The sequence below is a fragment of the Euprymna scolopes genome, chromosome 17, assembly GCF_053919585.1.
Source record: "Euprymna scolopes isolate OS-2025 chromosome 17, ASM5391958v1, whole genome shotgun sequence".
Lineage (NCBI taxonomy): Eukaryota > Metazoa > Mollusca > Cephalopoda > Sepiida > Sepiolidae > Euprymna > Euprymna scolopes.
In genome coordinates, this window is record NC_136498.1 from 13,986,860 (window position 1) to 14,008,326 (window position 21,467).

A 21,467-nucleotide genomic window follows, 5' to 3' on the forward strand; every position below is an offset into this window, starting at 1 on the left:
TAATCAGACTTTTTCTATTATCAATACTTATCAGATGCATTCTGATGCAAAACTGTTGTGGATGCGTTACCGGCAGCTCCCGTTACTCTCGCTTCTCTTTATTTGTCCCTCAGTCCTTATTTTTAATGAGTGATTTTTCTGGAGAGAAGAAAAAGCTGTATACTAGGTTGGCAGTATTTTGCGTGAGCTGTCGACAGAAATGTCGGAAATTTTCTGTTTCTATGTCTATCCTTGTAGCTATGTCACGAGTAAGGGTGCTGGAGGTAAATGTTTTATCTGGGCTGACGTTATCCGCCTGGTAGTCAGGGAACCGAACCTTGGATTAACCACTAAGGAGGCTGTCCTATCAGCAGGTGCAAAGTACGGGGGCTGCTGTATTGACATTTGGTGAATGGATTCTGGACCATGCAGTAGCTTCTGGTGGGGCCTCTCGATGCCATATTTGTGGATAATTGTTACGACTTTACCTTTTCATGTGCTACAAAAAAAATATATATTTCTTCATTGTTATTTCTCTCTTACTTTTCCTCTCTAGTCCACAAACCATAAAACTCCACCATGAAAAGTTTCAAGAAAAAATACACGATTAAACCCGGATCTCCAACTTCTCACGTAGACATCCACTATCATGTCTCCTTCTCCAACATCAGGAGTCTGTGTTCTAAGAGGTTGAAAACCAATTACAAGAGACTAAACCAGACATATTATTTCTAAGCGAAACTGGCATTGGACAGACTATTTCCCTAGATGAGTTCGTAATTAAAGGCTACTCTGATTTAACTTCCAAATCTGACCTCCAGGATCGCCATGGGCATGGAATATGTGCCTATATTAAAGATGGCTTTCCATGTGGTAGGGACATCTCCAGAGAAGATCCTAACTTACCCTATATGTTTTTTTTTGTTTTTTTTTACAGAGTGATCACCACTTATCAAGGCCCAGAAGCCACTCAGGGATAAGGGTTATTGCAAGTACATTACGTTAGTGTGGAGATTTGATGAAGTGTTTACTTAAGGGGCCGGTTCATTAGAAATTTGTTAACATTGGACTTGAAGACATCCAAGTTGTAGTCCGGTGGGAAGCAGGCAGACGGAACAGAGTTCCACAGGCGTGCAGTTCTAAGAAAGAAGCTTTGTTCATGGAATCCGCGTTTTGATTTAGGCACAGATATAGAGTGGGGGAAATTTTTCACAGTGGATTCAGCTAGACGGGTGTTTTTCGTAAAAGATTGGCGAGGGGGGACCAGAGATTGGAGTTCAGACGAGCACCTGCCATGGAAATAACGATAAAACAAGGATATGCTCGCAACGTCTCTTCTGTGGGAGAGAGGTTGCAGGGTAGAGAAAAGGGCATCCCCCACTAAGCCACAAAGTCTATTTTGTACTCTGTCAAGGCAGGATAGGCTGTTTTTAGCAGCTCCTGCCCAGATATGGCAACAGTATTCCATCCTTGGACGTACTTGGCTTTTATATAGATTCTGGGTTGCACTTGCTCAAACTACTGCATTTATATTTGCTCTCATCGCCCCCACAACAGCGGAAATACTAGCTTTAAAAGCATGAGAAAATTGATCACGTCCTATCTGCTTATCCTTCAGCTAATATTCATGTCTGTGGAGACTTCAATGTTCACAATATGGAATGGTTAACTCACTCAAACAAGACCGATGATGAGGGAAGGTTCTGTTGATCTATGATTTCTCCATTGCTTATGCAAGTGTCCTAGACCTTTTTCTCAAAACTTGCTCCGAACTGTGTTAAGCTTCTATTCTGTTTCCACTTGGATCTTCCGACCACTCTGTTGTATCAGTTAAGATAAAAATTAAATGTAATAAGTCCTCAGATGTACCTCTCCATCGTACAGTATATTGATACTCTATGTCTGACTGGGATAGTTTCCGTACATTTATATCAGATCTACCTCTGCGTTCCATGTTTAAAAACGATGTGTCCTCTATAGCATCTGACCTGACGGAATGGTTAATTGTAGGTATAGACCGTTTCATACCCTCAAAAAAGTTCCAGCAAAAATCTAATAGCCAGCCGTGGTTCTCTCCAGAATGTGCTGCTGCCATTGCACACAGAAATCACTTTTTCCATTGCTTCCAAAATAATAGATGCACTGAGAATAAAGCCGCTTTCAGAACTGCCAGCAACTACTGTAAAAAAGTAATAAAGAATGCAAGAGAGCTGTATGCTCAGTCCATTAAGTCCAAAGTAGCTGAGCAGCAGCTTGATTCTCACCAGTTTTGGTAAATAGCAAACAGAATCCTGAACAGAAGCGTGTGCCCTATCTCAGCTATCATCAATGAACCTGAGGTAATCTCATCAGCATCAGACAAAGCCAAACTCTTTGCCAAGAACTTTGCAGCTAATTCTACCCCTTGTGACCAACCCCCAATATTCCCTCTTGCATCAGAAAACACGCTATGTGATGTTGTCAAGCTAATCGAAAACCTTGATTCCAGTAAAGCAATTGGCCCTGACGGTATTCCAATTATAGTACTCAAAAAACTTCAACCAGACCTAGCGCCCATACTTACAAAACTGTTTAAAGGCTGTCTTAAGGAGAATTGCTTCCCATCACCCTGGAAAATCTCATCAGTTTGCCCTCCAATTAATAAGAATAAAGAATCTACTATAATGTAGTTATGAATAGGGATTTACGTAATTTTAACAACTGGTCCGCCAAACTCATAATATTTTAAGCACGAACCGGTGCGAACCGGCTGAATCCCATCACTGCTCATTTCCCTCTCAGTACAGGCCAATAAGTTTCCTGTGCGTCATGAGTAAGTTTTTTCTTTTTTTTTTTTTTACACAGTGATCACCACTTATCAAGGCCCGGAAACCACTCAGGGATAAGGGTTATTACAAGTACATTACGTTAGTGTGGAGATTTGATGAAGTGTTTAATTAAGGGGGCGGTTCATTAGAAATTTGTTAACATTGGACGTGAACACATCCAAGTTGTAGTCCGGAGGGAAGCAGGCAGACGGAACAGAGTTCCACAGGCGTGCACTTCTAAGAAAGAAGCTTTGTTCATGGAATCCGCGTTTTGATTTAGGCACAGATATAGAGTGGGGGAAATTTTTCACAGTGGATTCAGCTAGACAGGTGTTTTTCGTGAAAGATTTTCGTGTCAGATATGGCAACAGTATTCCATCCTTGGACGTACTTGGCTTTTATATAGATAGAGAATTGCATCAGTAGTGAGATATCTTCTGGAGCGGTAGAAGGATCCCACCATCTTTCCAGCGACCTTGGCAACAGACTTGATGTACGTGTTCCATTTCAGATCAGGAGTAAAGGTCAAACCCAGAAGCTTGTCAAAACACGGGGCCTCTCCCAGACGAGAGCCATCCATCACAATTGATGCCAGCTGGGGATCAGAGCGTTGATGATGTAAGGATAGGAGTTTGGTTTTGGATGCATTAAAGGTAACCAGCCACGACTTCCCCCACTGAACCACGCGCTCGAGATCAGAGGAGAGAGAATCAGAGAGAACTTTGTCATTTACAGCCTTTGATGTGTTGCCGTAGATGGTCGTGTCATCAGCATAGATGTCAACGAATGATTTAAGTATGTGTTTAGGGAGGTCATTGATGTAGATCTGGAAGAGAGTTGGGCCCAGGATTGACCCCTGACGGACTCCAGCATTTATATTGCAGGCCTCCGATTTTTGTCCATCTACCACTACTCTTATGAGCCTATCGGAGAGAAATGATTTAATGATTGAGAAAACATTTCCAGTTATACCGTAGCTGGAAATCTTGTGAAGTAGACCCTTATGCCATACCTTGTCGAAGGCCTTTGATATGTCCAGAGCAATTGCCCTAGAAAGGAAGCCATTCACTAATCCTGTGAGATATAACCGTCAGCACATCTGCGGTAGATCTTGCAGAGCGGAAACCATATTGTGTGTCACTAAGAAGGTTATTCCTGCTGAGGTGGTTGACTATTTTATATTTAATATGGATTCCAGCAACTTACTCATAACACACAGAAGACTTATTGGTCTGTACTGAGAGGGAGATGACTTATCACTTGAATTCTTAAATACAGGGCAAACTGATGAGGTCTTCCAGGGGGTTGGAAAGCACTTCTCCTTAAGGCAGAGCTTAAATAGTTTCGTAAGTATGGGAGCAAGTTCTGGTTGAAGCTTTTTTAACACTATAATTGGGATGTCGTCAGGGCCAGTTGCTTTACTGGAATCTAGGTTCTTGATTAGCTTGGCAACCTCATGCACGGATATTTGTATGTTACCTAGCTTGTTCTGTGTTATAAGAGGAAATATGGGGAGTTGATGGCCTTCGTCGCATAGGGTAGAATTAGCTGCAAAGTTCTTGGCAAATAGTTTGGCCTTGTCTGACGCTGATGAGATGACCTCTGGTCCATTGATAATGGTTGGGATAAAACGCACACTTGCGGAATATGTGTTAAATAGAGAAATAATCAACCTTCTTAGTGACATGCAATATGGTTTCCGTTCTGCTAGATCTACAGCTGGTGTGCTTACAGTTATATCTCATAGGATTAGCGAATCTCTCAACAGAGGCTACCTTCGTAGGGTAATTGCTCTTCACATATCAAAGGCCTTTGATAGAGTATGGCATAAAGGTTTACTTCACAAGATCTCCAGTTACAGTATAGCTGGAAATGTCTTCTCAATTATTAAATCATTTCTCTCTGATAGATTAATAAGAGTAGTGGTTGATGGGCAGAAATCAGAAGCTCACAGTATTAATGCTGGAGTCCCTCAGGGGTCCATCCTGGGTCCAACTCTCTTCCTGATCTACATTAATGATCTTCCAAATCACATCCTTACATCATTTGTAGACATTTATGCTGATGACACTACTATCTATGGTAGCATATCTAAGACCGTAAATGACCAAGTTCTCTCCGATTCTCTCTCCTCTGATCTTGAGCAAGTGGTACAATGGGGAAAAGAGTGGCTGCTTACTTTTAATGCATCTAAAACCAAGCTTTTATCTTTGCATCATCAACGCTCTGATCCTCATCTGGCATCAATTTAATTGAAGGCTCTCGTCTTGGGGAGGCCTCATGTTTTGACAAGCTTCTGGGCTTGACCTTTACTCCTGATCTGAAATACATACATTAAATCCGTTGCCAAGGCCGCTGGAAAATGGTGGGATCCTTTTATCGATCCAGTAGATATCTCACTGCTGATGCAATTCTCTGTATGTCCAAGGATGGAGTACTGTTGCTAAATCTGGACAGGAGCTGCTAGAAAGGATTTATCCTGCCTTGATAGAGTTCAAAATAGACTCTGTAGGCTCGTAGGAGATGTTCTTTTCTCTTCCCTGCAACCTCTATCTCACAGAAGAGATGTTGCGAGCTTGTCTCTGCTTTATCATTATTTTCATGGCCAGTGCTCGACTGAGCTTCAATCTATGGTTCCCCCCCCTCGCCAAACCTTCACAAGAAACACTCGTCTAGTAGAAAACACTATCAATAATTTCTCTCACTCTTTATCTGTGTCTAAACCTATTTTCCGTTTTCCTGCTTTCCAGCTGACTACAATTTGATTGTCTTCAAGTCTAACGTAAACAAGTTTTTGATGAGCCGTTTCATATAGGTTAACAAATTTACCGAATTTCCATTACTAACGATTACTTTATTGTCGAACTGTCTACTGCACACTCTTTAACCATTATCCTCCAGTGGCCTCTTGGCCTTGATAAGTGGTGATGCCTATGTAAAAAAAAAAAACAAGGAAAAAACAAAAAAAACAATGTTCCATTATAATAGTGGATAGACATAAAAACGCGTGCTAAAATGTTTTCATCTTAAATTCTACACAAATTATGCAGAATGTAGAAACTATGCATAAATAAAATTCAGTGTAATAGTGAAATGAAACCAGTCATCTAATAAGAAATGATAAAATCTGAATAATTAATTAACACTCGTTTTTCAAAGGAATATGCAAATTAGTTAACCTTCATAAAGTCGATCACATATCAATGATTGAGTATATTAAGAAGTTCGTTTTAATGATTTTTAAATAGAAAATGTAGGCTTTTAATATCAATGTCAGTGTGAGAAAAAAAAATTTTAATTTATATATATATATCAATATAAAAAAAACGAACGAAAAAAGAAAGAATGGAGTGGCTTAAATCAGTTCGTTCATCTTGCACATCAATTTCTCATTCATCACAAGTTTAAATATTTTACTGCAGTTTGACGGTATCACCAATCAAAAAAAAATCATGAATCTAATTGTTTCTATATTTTAAGGAAGAGAAATTATTCTCACTCGGTCAAGGAATTTATGATGATCTGAAGAAGAGGTTGCCGCATTACCGATCAGACTTTGAAGATGGTGAGTGAAATCAAGTTTGAAAATAAACTGGATCAAATATATTTGAGGCACCTCATAATGAGCGCCAACGTTTTTTACTTTTTTTTACTTTTAACTTTGCAAATAATACAAAAAATATCAAAGAATTTTTACTTGAAATACGATTCCTATCTGTGCTCCATACTGTATTAATCTCTCCCCACCCCCAATATTTTTTTAATACGATGGTCACTTTTGGTCACTACTCATACTAAGGCGCCTTAAATTCATTTGATCCTTTAAACCCACCCATTTCTTTTTCTTCCATTGGCCTAACAAACGTTTGGTCAATGACGCATTTCTCACTCTTTCAAGATGTTTTACTGAAAGTTGATGTTAGGTTGCGTGCACACACACACACACACACACACACAGGTTGCTCCTGATTAAACACCAACTATTTGGATTATTATTTTTTATTTTGTTTATTATTTAGATCAACTTCTTAAAAACAGCATGTCTCATCAATAAAATATATTTCTAAGTAAAAAAAGGGTAGGTAACTTCTTCAGCACTAAGGAAGCAAAATTAAATACAAAAAACGGCGCTTCAAAACTGTTAATAGCGCTAAAAATATAACAACAACAACAACAGATCTTCTATTTAAAATTCAAATTAAAAAGCGTTTAAAATCGTGCATAAAATTTGACAAAACTTCATGGCTTAGTGGTAAAACACCAGACTGCGAATTGCATAGTCATAGGGTCGATGCTTGCCAAAAAGTTTAGCCATACTAATGATGACTGATAGCTAGAAATATGCATGTCTGTAGATAACTTTTATGCATGTAACGTATTTAGATACTAATCTTCTTCTCTTCTTTATTATATATATATATATATATATATATATATATATATATATATATATATATATATAATGAACTCATTTTTTCCCCTCTGAGTTGGACCTTAATAGGATTAAAAATCAAGACATTATATGTAGATGCGCAAGCTGCATCACAATATCTGCCGTGTGTTATGGGCATATCACTTATCCACTTCCTCGATAATCTTAGATCCCTATATTTTCCCTGCTGAGAGTTCACGGCCAAAATCTGTTACAATCATTGGAAGTGGTAAAATCTTTTCTCTCTATTACATTCATCCTCCTCCCGCGACCACTTCACACTGGTGCGGATACGTCCACAAGGGACATTAGGAAGAAACACTGGTTTGAGTTCGTAGTTACTTTAAAAAAATGGGACTGGCATTTTCCCGTCAGGTGAAATGCAACTTTAGATTGCAGCTACTCTAAGGGTTATTTATGTCATTTCTTTTATTTTATTTTTATTCTTTTTTCTTTTCTTAGAGATTCGAAGGGTTACTTAGGCCATTTTTTCATACCCAACTCTATTTATGCCATGTTCCTTTCTTTGCCAACGTAGCCTCATCAATAAACACTTAGCAGCCAACATTCAGGTAAATAGACTTTTATATGCATCCTTTTTTCCTTTTCTTTAAAATTGACCCGACTTCCACTGATTTCCAGTCACGCATAGAGCGGGCGATAGCGGCAATGACCAGTCTCAGCCGCAAGCGTTCTTCTGATGTGGAAACGATTACTCCACTTTACATATGATTTGTTTTCTTTTTTCTTTTATGTTTACAGTAATTTATAAGGTGATACTAAGGTGGAGGGGTGACTTCTTATTTCCTAATTAGTTACTTATTAATTTTTTATTTCCTTTATTTGGAATAAGCAGACGACATTCGAATTGGAAGAAAGCTACTAGGACAGCGATGCAGACACAACTGTTTAATTAAAAAAAAAAAAAAACTGTGTGTAAACGATGGTTTCAAACTATGGTTACAGAATAATAAAAAAAAAAAACATTAAAAATAAAAAAAATTCATAAATCCGTTGTACTTACACCCAACCATTATACGGTTACAAAAGCTTTTATTGGAGACTAATTGATAAATCTTTTGCAATAACAACACAGCAACAAAATAATTTAGAAAAATCCAATACTAAAATGAAATAAACATATTTCCATTTTACAAGGTAGGTTTTTCGGGTTCTTTTTTTTTTCGGATTATTTGCATTGATACTTTTCCAGATTTGTTTTCTTTTTTTTTTTCCAGTAGTCTGCATCTCTTACCATGCTGCTCGGCTGACACCGATGATTGCCAGTCTCGCTGATCCATGCTTGACGAGAATTCGGGTCAAATTAGGCAGGACTACCTTCATTTTTAAATTTCACTAGAACTTTTTTGTATAAAAAGAATGTTTTAAGTTTATTATTCTTACAAGGAAGTTTATTTTATGTAATAATATTTTAAAAACATGTTTATCCTCCTTTAAAAGTATAAGCCAAACAAACATATTTCCATTAAATAAAAAAAAAAAAAACATGTATAAACTAAAACTGTTTATTTATTTATTCTCAAATAATTTAGAATTTTTACATCAACAAGTTTTATAACACTTACAAAATTCAATTTTTATTTAGAATTCGATTTAAAAAATACAGAAAAATCTTTATGGTGTATGAAGTTGTCATGAAACAAAGATGTCATATTCCAAAAGTTACACAAATTGATCAAATATTTTTTTTAAGTAAAAAAAAATAAGAAAACATCAAAATTTACGATTTTTAGCAAAACAAAATTTTTTAACTATTTGGAATACAAACAAAATCTCGCGAGTTGAATTAAGTTGCACCATAACCTTCATAATTGACATATTTATGAAAGCCACGATTGTCCACCCTTGAATTTTTACATATTCTAAAAAAAACATGGCAGCTACCAGCTCCCCAATCTTGCTAGTCATAAAATTTAATTTTATTATTCAAAAATAAAAAAATTTCAGCAGTTTATGTTATTTCTTCGATTGATGACGAGTACGTACATCATAAAGATTTTTCTGTATTTTTTTATTAATAAATCGAATTTTAAATAAGAACACAAAATTAATTCATCAGTTTTTTTTTTTGTATTTATGCTGAAATAATAACATTTTTAACTAAATTATCCAACATCTATAACTTTGATTTAAAAAGACATTTTTCACACTAGCAACCTTGTATTTAAATTATTTTTTTTAATTCAATTTTTTTCCTTTTTAATATTGAATAAGTTCCGTTTCAATATAAATCATATTTCTTGTTTACCTCTTTTTTAAGCAAGTTTTTCAATTTTTCTAATGTTTTTTAAAGCTCTCATTCATTATCGACAGTCTTACTGTTCAAACGTTCTTGCTAGCTAGGACCTCAAGCATGACGTAATTTTTCAATGAACAGGCCTGAATCTATATTTCCGTCGTTAGTGCATGTCTGTACCCAGTGTTAAAAAATTGCGATTAATTACTTGATTATCATTGTTCAGGTATAGTATTGTATGTGAGAAATTAATCTCACAAACTCAATACTCCCTGGCTGAGGCAAAATAATTATACAATTACAAAACCATACCTTTGAACTCAAATTTTATTCAGTTATAACATCAAAGAAAGGTTATTGGTCCGGGTACAGTCCTTGCAAAACGGTGGGTCAGTTTTGCCTCCCAAATTGGGAGCCAGTAGTTAACTCTTTTTGTTGGAGTGGCAGCATGGTTTTCATTCAAAAAGGTCCATGATAATTCATGGTGTTCTCGGCAAGAGTTCTGGTGCCTTTAATTAGGCATAAATCGAGTTCCTTGGGACTCTAATTGAATTTGAGAAAAGTTCATATAAATATGATGAAAATGTTCAAATGATGCCATCCTCTAATTGGGATATCTTCGGCACAATATAAAGGTGTCTCTGCTTGTAGAGATTTCAAGTCCTTTTTCACCAAACATTTAGGTGATATAAACATGTAGAAATTGTTGCGGCTCCATTCTCGATAAGGCATTCTTCTTGGAGTCAACTTTTGGTGAGTCTCGCTCTTGCCGGAGGTTTTTGTCGACTAAAAAACAAAATAGATGCTTACAAAAAAGGCGCCAAGTAATTATCTTGGCCCATACAAATTAACCAATCACAGGCTTTCTACAAGAAATGTGCGTAGGCAGCTTAAAACATGAAAATGGCATTGTAACTGGAATTTCTCGCATGTAATCATTTTTTAGTGTTATTTCAAAATTTGTATATAAGTTTTTTGGGGTTTTTTTTTTCAATAGTTCTATTGCTCGATTGATTATTTCAGCGTCCCAAATTGCCCTTGCAAAATATGCTTTTTTTTTTAGGGGGCACCGTCAGTTATCCCCCCCCCACACACACACACTACGTTAACAACCCCGTCTTCACAAGCGCCGAATTCGTTCAGTAATCACGTCTTTTAATGGCTGAAATGAAGATAATCACATTTTCTCCACATGATTTTAAATCGCAAATTATGCGACAAAACTGGACTTTGCCGGATTTTTTTTTTTTTTTTTTAAAGGAAAAAAGAAAGAAAGAAAAATCCGCTTTTACGATTCAAGGGAGGTCACTCTAGTTCGCATATCTTACTTTATATTCTCCCCTTGAGTTCATCACTCACAAAGAAAACACTTATGGGATTTTCGGTGCTCTTCTAGAACTCGTCATAATTCATTTAACCAATGGTATCTATTTAATTATCATATCGCAGTAATTCAAATATGAAAAAATCACGAAAACGATTAGGTTGAAAATCAATTATAACGTATTTTCAAAACAATTAACGAAAAATGAGTTTTAGTTATCTCCCCTAGATAAAACCTGTGATTCAAACTAGCGCCGGAAAATGCGGTGATAATTGCAATTTTTGTTATATAAAACATCTGAGGAATTGTAAGAAAAGAAAGATTAGATTTTTTTTTTTTTTCAAACAAAAAAAATGAATGGATTTTTCAACTACTTTACTTAATGTAACAAACTTTATAACATTAACAAAACTGTAAGCATTACAAAAAAAGGGGGGTGGAGTTTGTACACCGACACCGGTTCGAAAAATAGTTGTCAAAAACAAATATAAACCCAATAAATGTTATCAAAGGCAAGATAAGTTACTTTTCCACCTAACTGGCTAATTTTTTCGGCTCGAAAAACACAGTGTTTACTGATGTATTTGGAAAATTTAAATGGCGACGGACTCTGTGTTGAACACTTTAAGCATAGGAAAATGAGTTAAAACTAAAAAACTATACGAAATTTTATTAAAAACCCACTGAATATATGTCAACCTATGTCACGGTAACATATATTGAGTGAGATCCTAACAGTATTTTGTATAGGTTTTTATTTTTAACTCATTTTCCCAAATTTAACGACATTTAAGATGTCCGAAGAATTCAAATAATATCAGCAAACTCTAACATTATTTAAGAAGCATTAACCTAGAGGAAAGTTTTCGAGGAAGAGGGGGAAGCGTAATGCTGATTTTTAAAAAAATAACCTTAATGACTTTTATACTATTTTGTTTATTAGCTTTGATTTTTAGTGAAACTGATTTTCCCAAACCTTATTCCTTTAATCATTTTGTGATCAAAAAGAAAAACGACTACACCATTTTCCCACATTTCCATTTTTAAAATTGTTCCTGAATATTCTTACGCTTTCTATTAGAGCTCCGGAGGCCAGATTAAATTGGTGAGCCATAGTTTGGAGACCCCTGACCTAGAGGAATACCAATTATTTGTTGGGTACATGCGAAGTTGTGTTATTCCACTATGACAAATAATGAACTGATCAAGGTCAGAGAGTAAATCTTTAAAATTGAGGGGAAAAATGTATGGCTTATAGAGGTGGTGGGTTTATCAGGTTTGTGTCTAACTCTCTGACTCCATAGAAATAAATAAAAAAAGACATATTTTAAGTGTAAATAAAAAGGGCAACTTTATTTACTATTGAGAGGTATATAGAGAAGGTTCGTTTTGTGGCAGAAGAGAATGTTCGTGAATGTGTGTGAGAAAATCAACAGAAAGAATGTTCATTCGGTTATACTTATCGGTTTAGGTGGGAACAAAGTTGGTTTTAATTTATTTCGGTGTCTTCTTTTCTGGTTTGCGTGAATGAGGCAGTGTTTAGTCATTCAAGGAGTTTGGGCCATAACGTGGGGCCAGTACGTCGTTTTTGACTTTCATAACCTGCAGGTTCCTTATTGTTTTTGTTTACTGAACAGGTTGTTCATATTCGGCTATCTGGGATTCGTCCAATTTTTGACGTTCATCTCTTTTTCGGGGCTCCTCCGGCCGCGTGGAAAATCAACCGTCCTTTTCTTTTTCTTCTTCAAACTCCCAAAAAAAGCACCAAAAACCAAACTTCCTTTTTCCACCAGAAGTCCCGCATCTTCCTGTCCGCAGTCAATTCTTATTAATCCCCACAAATGTTGACGACAGTTCAAAACAGTTCATCTATATTTGGACAGAATTCATGTTGGTTGGACAGAAATATTTTGTAAAAGTAAATGGTTAGATTGTTAATTAGCCAGAAGACTAGGGTTCAATCCTCAGTCTAGTTATAACAATGATACAAAAAGAATAAAACTTTATGCTCTGGAGGTGATGGTGCGGACAGACTGAGAGGTAAATGGCCACAATTAGCATGCGCCTGCTGCAAGGAAGCAGTGGCCATGAATCTAGTACCACGTGATTACGAGACGTAGATGATTATACAAAATAGGCATTTGTGTTGAGAATCTAAAATGGCTAAATAAAGATGTTTTTTGCTTGAGCGTCGTGTTGTCGCTGAAGATACTGCTACTGCTGAAACTACAAGTCAACATCGTCACTGTTGTTGGCGAATGGAATTATTTAACCAAACACATCTATAGGTCCCTGGTTCATTCCCAGGTTTTTGGCACCATAACCAAACACATTTTTCACCTTCCGCGCTAAAACACTCAGTATTATAAAAGGTGAAGGTCAAGGACAAATAGGATAATTTTGAGGAAAGAGTAATGCTTTAAACGTCGGTTTAGCAGTTAAAGAAGAAAAAAGGGAGCCTTTCAGTCTTTAGCAAAATAAATTCCGTTTTGAATAAAAACTATTTTTTTGTTCTTTACTTTTAGGTGTGTGCGGTCGCAGAGCGTGGAGAAAAGTGATTCCAACGACGTTTTTCCTTTATTTTGCTTGCATTCTTCCAATTTTAGCTTTTGGAATGTTAAATGAAAGCAACACTCAGGGAAACATTGGTAAGTACAAAACTTATAGAAATATTTATGGATTATCACCTGCGTGTCAATTAAATAATTTTACAAAAATTCAAAATAATTTTATAAATAAAATCAGTGTTTTTAGATGCTTTATCCATCAGGTTGTCACGCTAAAGTGAGAAATCAATTTTTCATTATTAAATGCTAGAAAATTAAACTACACATCATTTTAGATCATGAGAAAATGCACACAGGCTTTACTTACGGGCTTCTAAGACATTTTGTTCTATTTATGAAGCAAATGTTCATTTAATAAAGTAAAGCACATCTACTTGAAAGTTAAAATCAGCACCATCAGTCTTCACAATAATGATGAAGAACATCTTCATCCCTGTTCTCTAAAATGCAACGGTTCTTTACTATATAGTACTCATTAAATTTGTGTAGGAATAAAGTATAGTATCTGTTCAGATACTATACTTTATTTTTCTTGTTCTAGTGAAGGAGAGATCCTTCTAAACTGAGACAATTTTAATTGTTTTGTCCTATTCCAGTGTGCCTCTTTTTGGAGAACTGGATTTTCCCCACATGACCATGTCTATCTGCCCTTGTGGAAAGGCAAGTAAATACGGACTATATACAACACAGTGCTTGTGAAATGGCTATGATTCTTAATGGAGAGGTATGGGTGACCATTGTGCACCAAATAAGATCAGATATGACGAGTTTAAAACTTTCTGCGATTTTTTTCTATTTGGATTACCATTTATCAAGGAGGAGATGGAAATTTATTGACATCCAAACAATGAGGAATTGAGACTTATCTCTATAAATAAAACAGTAGATGTATGTGAAAATATTTAACCGATAAACTCTTAAACTACTGGTCACATAACACTGAAATTAATAGGAAATAGTAATCATAAACTAAGGTTTTATAAGTAAAATCTTTACGATTCCAGGTTAGACTTGTCTGAAGATAGCGGTTTCAATCCTACCCAAATCCGGCCAGAGACTTAGTTGGCCCAAACGTGGTGAGACGACAACAACTACGGAAGGCAGTGATGGCTGAGAATGCAGTTAGGAGGTTCGGCGTTCCTATCCCGTCGCGGTTACCACCTGCCGAAGGCCAAAGAAATAGTTGGCCGAAACGTTGTGTAACAACAACTAAAAAAAAGCCGAGGATAATAGTCCGCAATAGATAAATAAATAAATAATACTCATCTCAATAAGTATTCCTATTAATTAACAAAATAATAAAAATGTAATATTCAGTAGAAAATTGGGTCTGTAAAAAAAAAAAAACGAAATCTGCATGAAATTAAAATATATTTAAGCATATTTTATGACAAGGCAAGGCTGGGCACCCCTGCTAGTCAATGATAAAACTGTTTTATATATTTTTTTACTCGTATTCAGCCCAAACAAATTGTCAGAGATGTAAGGGTTACTCTCAATAAGAGACCAAGTAGAGTTGAACAGTGAGATGCCTGTTTATACATGACATTTTATTTTCTATGTTTGTGCAATCAGGGAAGGAGACAGTGAGGGAATTCCAAAGTCTAGCATTTTGAGGTAAGAAACTACCAGAGTAGAAGGTTCTCCGGCATCACGGTATGAAGTGAAGGTGTGGGATTTTGCTGCTTATCGAGTTAGATTATTTATGTGATGGTTTATAGCTTGAATTTTACATTAAATTTGGAGACGACCAAGTTGTAATCCTTAGGGGAGCAGTCTTAAGCTAATGTGTTCTATAGGTAGAAAGACCTTATGAAGAAGCTCTGTCCATGGAAATTCTGGATGACGCTAAGCACAGAAGGATGAAAGTCAAAGGAAAGTGTGAGTGTGAGTGTGAGTAGAGACTTTCATTAAAAACGGGCAAAATTTATAACCTGTTTTATGCCAAAAGAATAGAGTGTAGTATGGTTAGATGTACTCATTATTAATCCTTTACTGTGCATCAAACAGATACAATAATACCCAGTTCGCTGCACATTATCATAAAGGTCATACAAAATTTCAGTCAGATCAGTAGTTTCCAAGAAAATTTCTAGAGTAAATGTAATATTGTGGTGATTAATCCCAAACTGTATCCAATACCAAAACACTTTTGTTGCACCTAATCGTAACAAAAGGTCCATACAAAATTTCAATAAGATCTAAACAGTAGTTTCCGAGAAAAATTGGAATGTAGGAAGAGAAATACATGATGCCTTCAATAAGTTTCAGACATTTTTTGTACAGGCATTTAAAATTGTCATAGACTCTTGAAAATTCAGCATGTTATTGCTATACACCTTATGAGATGACTGACCAATTTTTATGATTTTATATTCAAATGAACAGCTACAGCAAGAATTGGAATACACCCTACTAAAGCCTGTTTGTCACAGCTGGTGAATTTCAAAAATGCAATCTGGATGTGAGGACACTTTAAAAGAACAATATGCAATAAAATTCTGTTTTAAACTTGGAAAAAATTCCACAGAAACGTATGGAATGCTTCAGACTGCTTTTGGACCATCTTGCATGAATTGAGCATCAGTTTTTGAGTGGTATAAGAGAATCAAGGAAGCCGGGGAGTCTGTGAGAGATGAGGAGAGTTGTGGGAGGAATAAGGAAGTCAGGACATTGGAGCTGATTGGTCAAATAAAGAAATTCCTGGATAATAACCATTGTGTGTCTATAGAGACAATAAGTGCACAGTTTGATGTTAGTGCAGAAACTGTACACACAATTATTTGTGAGGAACTGAAGATGCAGAAGATCTGTGTCAAGTTTGTCCCAATGGTGCTCCATCCTTGTCACAGACTATTTGACCAAAATGAGCATCAAGACAGTTTCTTATCCTCCCTATAGACCAGACTTTGCTCCCTTTTGGTTATTCCCTAAACTCAAGAAAAACCTTAGAAGCAGTCGTTATGAGACAATTGAGGAGATTAAAGAGGCCATGATGAGGGTCATTGACACACAAAAGGACTTTCCAGAAGTTATTGGAACAGTACAAGTGCATTGCAATCGGAGGAGATTACTTCACAGGGGACTAGAGTTTCATGTGTTTTCTATCAATAAAAGTGTAATAAAAAAAAAGTTTGGAAACTTATTGAAGACACCTTGTATATTGCTCATTTTATTTAGTATTTTTGTTTCATTTACGAAAACTGATTTTACGTTTCAGAATTTTTTTAATGACCTTTGATTATTTAGGTTGTTGCCTTCACGTTTCTGATGATGTAACCTCCGACCTTCTTCTGGTACAATGGATGAAAATGTTAGTTCACAATCAGTACTCAGCGACACTCTTTCTGGGGGTTGAAGGTTCAATCTTCACTACAAACGATTACTATGAATAACAAACATTTCTACCAGGTCGTGGCTGATAGGACAAGAACAACATACCCTTGTGAATAAAATAAAGGGTTCAATTAAAAATTCTATATAGATTCGAGTCTGACAAAAATTTTCAAGTTCAAAGAGGTGCAACTGAAGATGGTCCGTGATTACATCAGTCGAAACGTGAAAATACAACAAAGTCATGAATAGTAGTTCGAATAATCCAAATTATATATTAAAAAATTATTGTACTTTAAGAATGTTTTACGGTTGCTTTGCTATTTTGCAGGTCTCCAAAATGTCCTCTTTGGCCAATGTCTTGGAGGGATAATTTTCAGCCTGATTGGAGGTCAAGCCATGAACATTCTTTTGACCACAGCTCCATTGACACTGTTCACCCGAGGTACAATCGTTTAGATTTTATTCTTAGCATTTTCACTGTACATCTTCTGAAAACTTTTATTTTGCTTGTCACCATGCACACTTCAGCTGTACATGAATGAGATAAATGGTGGGGAGGAGGGAGTAAAAACAAAAAAAGTCTAATATTGATGATGGCTTTCAGAATTGAATTTAAGTTTAGAAAATTGGCAAGTGGTGTTTATCAGAAAACAATCCTTTGTCATTTTTATCTGCTTAGAGTTTGTCCTAATTTTTTTATTTCACTAGTTTGAACAAATAAAGGACAGTGAATAAACAATTTCAAAAATATTTTCTAAAAACATTCCAATTACAAAAAGTTGATTTTGTATTTTTTTTAATGCTTAGAATTATTACCCACCCCAACTTTAAAAAAATTAAAACAAAACATCCTACCTAAAATATAACGGGTAAAAGATTATAAAAATTGTCAATTTCAAAAATCAAAACCGGAAGTCACCATAAAAACTATTTTTTTATTAGCAAGTGATATAATTAAAGATAAGGTGGTGAGAGGGATGGAATGATGCAAATTTAAAAAAGAAAAAGATGGAGCCAACTTACCCAGATTGCTCCTATTCAGCAGCCTCATAAATCTTGCTTCCTTCATGTCCTTTAGTCCTCACATTCCAGGAGCGACATTTCTGACAAAGGAGGAAGAATTGTCGTTTTCTGGGAATCTATCTATTTAACACTTATTGTTGACAAGTTAGTGACTAAGTAGTATTTTATTTAGCTTCTTACATTAAGTGGCTTCATGCCTTGTGTGAAGTGATTTCCATAAAAACTCGGCAGGAAGAAAGCAAAAACGTTTCACATTAATCAGGCATCCATTAATGAAACAAAAGTCTTCTACCTCTCTCTCTGCTCATGAAGTATATAAAAATTTACATTTTCCGAAAGAGAGAAGCAAAAGCAAGATAAAGCAGGAGAAATTGAACCAAATTGAGAAAAATAAAGATGTAAAGTTTTAACAATTTTACTATTTATTTTAAAAAAAATTTTTAAAAATGGAATTGCACTTTTTTATAATTCAGGAAAGGTGGGAAAAAAAAACCTGAAGATCTCAGATCCTGATTTATGGAAAGAGAAATTGGATCTCCCAGAAGAATTCTATTTTCTACAAAATAAAATCTTTGAAATGTTAACTAAGATTAATCAAATCCCGAAAGAAAGTTACGATTACAAAAATTAAATAACATGTTAAATATGCAAAAACATTACAAAAAAAAAAAAGGGATTATTTCAGTACTAATTATTTCTCGGTTCATACAGTTGGAACTATGCAACTTCTAGATTTTCTCGGTTTCATAAAAACTCGGTATTCCATAAGTTCTCATGATTTTCAATCATACCTCGTCATTTTTATTCATTGTTCACACCCCATTTTCATTTACCTCCAAAACTAATGATAGCAAAGAGAGATAATTCAATTGACGCTATAAAGATCAGCTGAGCAAAGCCATCTCATTTTCAATGTGATTCCTTAATTATCGTTGATTCAAATATAATCATTTTCAATGTGATTCCTTAATTATCGTTGATTCAAATATAATCATTTTCAATGTGATTCCTTAATTATCGTTGATTCAAATATAATCATTTTCAATGTGATTCCTTAATTATCGTTGATTCAAATATATTCATTTTCAATGTGATTCCTTAATTATCGTTGATTCAAATATAATCATTTTCATCCAATTATTTCTTCATGTCTCATACACCTATAAAAAAATTTTTTTAATCAATTCATAGTCAAACTCATTATTTGAATGTAATTACATCAGATTCTTTCTCTCCCAGTTATCTCAAAAATCTGTGATGATTTCCACATTAATTTCCTGGCCATGTTTGCGTGTGTCGGTCTTTGGAACTCCATTTTCCTCACTCTTTACGCTGTGCTGGATATGTGCAAGCTTAGAAAATGGTCATCAAGGTAAGTACAAATCATGACACTAAATACATCAACAAATTTTTTCCAGATAAAATGAGTAGATTAAATTATGAAATCAAAACCTATTTTCTTAAATTCACCATGAAATTTCTCCAGGGCCTACATAAACTTACGTGTGTGTGTATATATATATATACTTATATATTTGTGTGTAATACAGCGCATATGAGCGCGTCTGAAAATAGCAGCAGCCAAAATATGGATTGTAAGCGATTATATTAGAAGCAGGAGCAGCGTTTGAACACGTAGTGTGCTCGGGCTTGCGTCTGAAGAAAAAGAAAAAAGAGGACACCATGTGGTCGGAGAGAAACAAAGTCGATGCCAAAGGAGACAGACATAAAATGAAGGGAAAAGAAAGAGTATTGGTCGAAAAAGATGGCCGTCTTTGGCCACTTTGTAGTGGAACAGACGCAAGAGACTTTAACTAGTGTCGAGATGAGAGAGTAAAAGGTAACAAATGCTTTTGTTAAAAAAGAAAAGACCCAGATTTATTCATTTTTGTTTATCTGTTGCGTTACCAGAGGAGGGTGGTGCACCAACCTGTCTGTCACAAGAAAGAAAAGGGATCAGGACTAAATGCTGTTCCGTTAGAGATCAAAAATATTAAGAGATTTGTTATATTTTTTTCTGTTTTCATAAAGTTAGCAAATGGAGTAAAGTTGAGAAGTTGTGTAAAAGTAGAATAAAACACAATACAGAAAGCTGACCAGGTCAACATTTGATACGTGTGAATTGGGTATCAATATCTAGCCAACGTGTGGTGACCACCTGAAGGTCAAAGGCTATTTTTGCAACATGCCAGCCAATTTGTATATAAACATGGCAAGTTGCGAAGTTAGAAGACTCCTTTTTGTTGAGGTTGAAGTGCCGAATTGACAGATGGCCGGTTGCAAGGTGACTGACAGAAGAGGAAAAGAGAGTTGAGAGTTGTGCTGTTTACTTTAACCTTCTCCGGGTATCCGATACGTATTTCTCCAACTCACAAGTTGAACAACCTGTCGGATATTTGATGAACACTTTGTTTTGTTTTCCGTTTGGATGATATAAACGTATAAAAACTTAATCGTCTTCATTCGATTTTTTGAAGCTACTGTTTGTCATCTCTTCATTTTTATTTGCGCCATGCAAGACGGTTATGGCATATTTATTTATGCCGGTGACCAAATTGTAACAGTATATCTGTTCTTTTGCAATCGTACCCTCTGTTATAGGTGTGTACAGGATCAACTCCTAAAGTAATCGAGTTTTGGAACACAGCTGCTAAGTAGAAAGAATGTAATGTTGGCAATATTTATTTTTATGCAAAGAAATTAAAAAAGTATGGAAGCCCTTTGTAAAAATGAAGATACTTTTAATTTTTGTGACATTTTAACAATAGCTATCAAGACCACAATTTCTCAAATTTTTTGACTGTTTTAAGTACTTAAAGGAAATTCAAATATTTCAGATTTGCATTGATACTGATTCATTGTCATTAGACATCAATTAAGTGATTCCTTCAATTTAAGATCCTTTAAACTTAAATTTTAGACATTTCCTAGAATCAAAATTGGAATAAGGATTCAAGACATAAGGTTCAGTATTATATTTTGATTTTAATCTTCATAAAGAGATATAAAAATGATTTAAACTTGTTCTGTCTGAAGAATTTTACCTGTCCTATGTATCATTTTATCCTCTCTCTCCCATATATCAAAACAGATTTTTGTAAGGGGGGAAGAGAGGGACGTGTTAAAAGTCATTGATGAATACTAAAACTTTATATTTAGTTTCAAGTAAAAATTATGAAAAGTTTTTCACTCAACTTTTCAAAGTTGAAATCCTGAGATTTTGTGAATTTTTTTTTGTTTATATTTGAAGCAATCAGAAAAAATTATAGTGGATTATTTTTTTGCCACCATTTGGGGAAAAAATAAAAAAACTTGCGAAATACTTTTTGCATTGTTTTTGGTATAATCCAGTATTATGCTAGCATTAAGGTTAATGAATGTGCAATTAAAGTTGACTTCCACAAAAAGTAGGAAAAATAAAATTAAAAGATTTTTCTAAAAAAATATTTTTTTGTTTACAATTGCAAGCTATACATTTCAGATGAGTTGCTGTTAACGTTTGCATAAGATTGAATGAATTACCCCCCCCTCTCTCCCGCAAAAGGGAACAGCTAAATAAGTGATCTTGTCTGCATGTGTACAAAACAGTTTCTGCCATTTGTTGATTTTTGGTCTACAGACTTGAAGAAACTTGATATATAGGGGATTTGGACCTGTGGAACAAATTAGATTTGGTAAAAAGCTGCTAAGAGGTAAAATTTGAAAAAGAAATTGTAACTTGGCAGGCGTAAGTCAACTAAAT

The 21,467-nt window shown here is 35.2% G+C and overlaps 1 protein-coding gene across 2 annotated transcripts in view; it reads left to right on the plus strand.

Annotated features, from left to right (window-relative positions):
- LOC145296669 (solute carrier family 4 member 11-like) overlaps positions 1 to 21,467 on the plus strand; it is an 88,814-nt gene that overhangs the window by 39,104 nt on the left and 28,243 nt on the right. For both annotated transcript variants that reach the window (XM_080142613.1, XM_080142614.1), the window contains exons 7-10: positions 6,267 to 6,351; positions 13,325 to 13,447; positions 17,031 to 17,144; positions 18,965 to 19,097. In XM_080142613.1, coding sequence (XP_079998739.1) covers positions 6,267 to 6,351; positions 13,325 to 13,447; positions 17,031 to 17,144; positions 18,965 to 19,097 — 455 coding nt within the window. The remainder of the gene's footprint in view (positions 1 to 6,266; positions 6,352 to 13,324; positions 13,448 to 17,030; positions 17,145 to 18,964; positions 19,098 to 21,467) is intronic.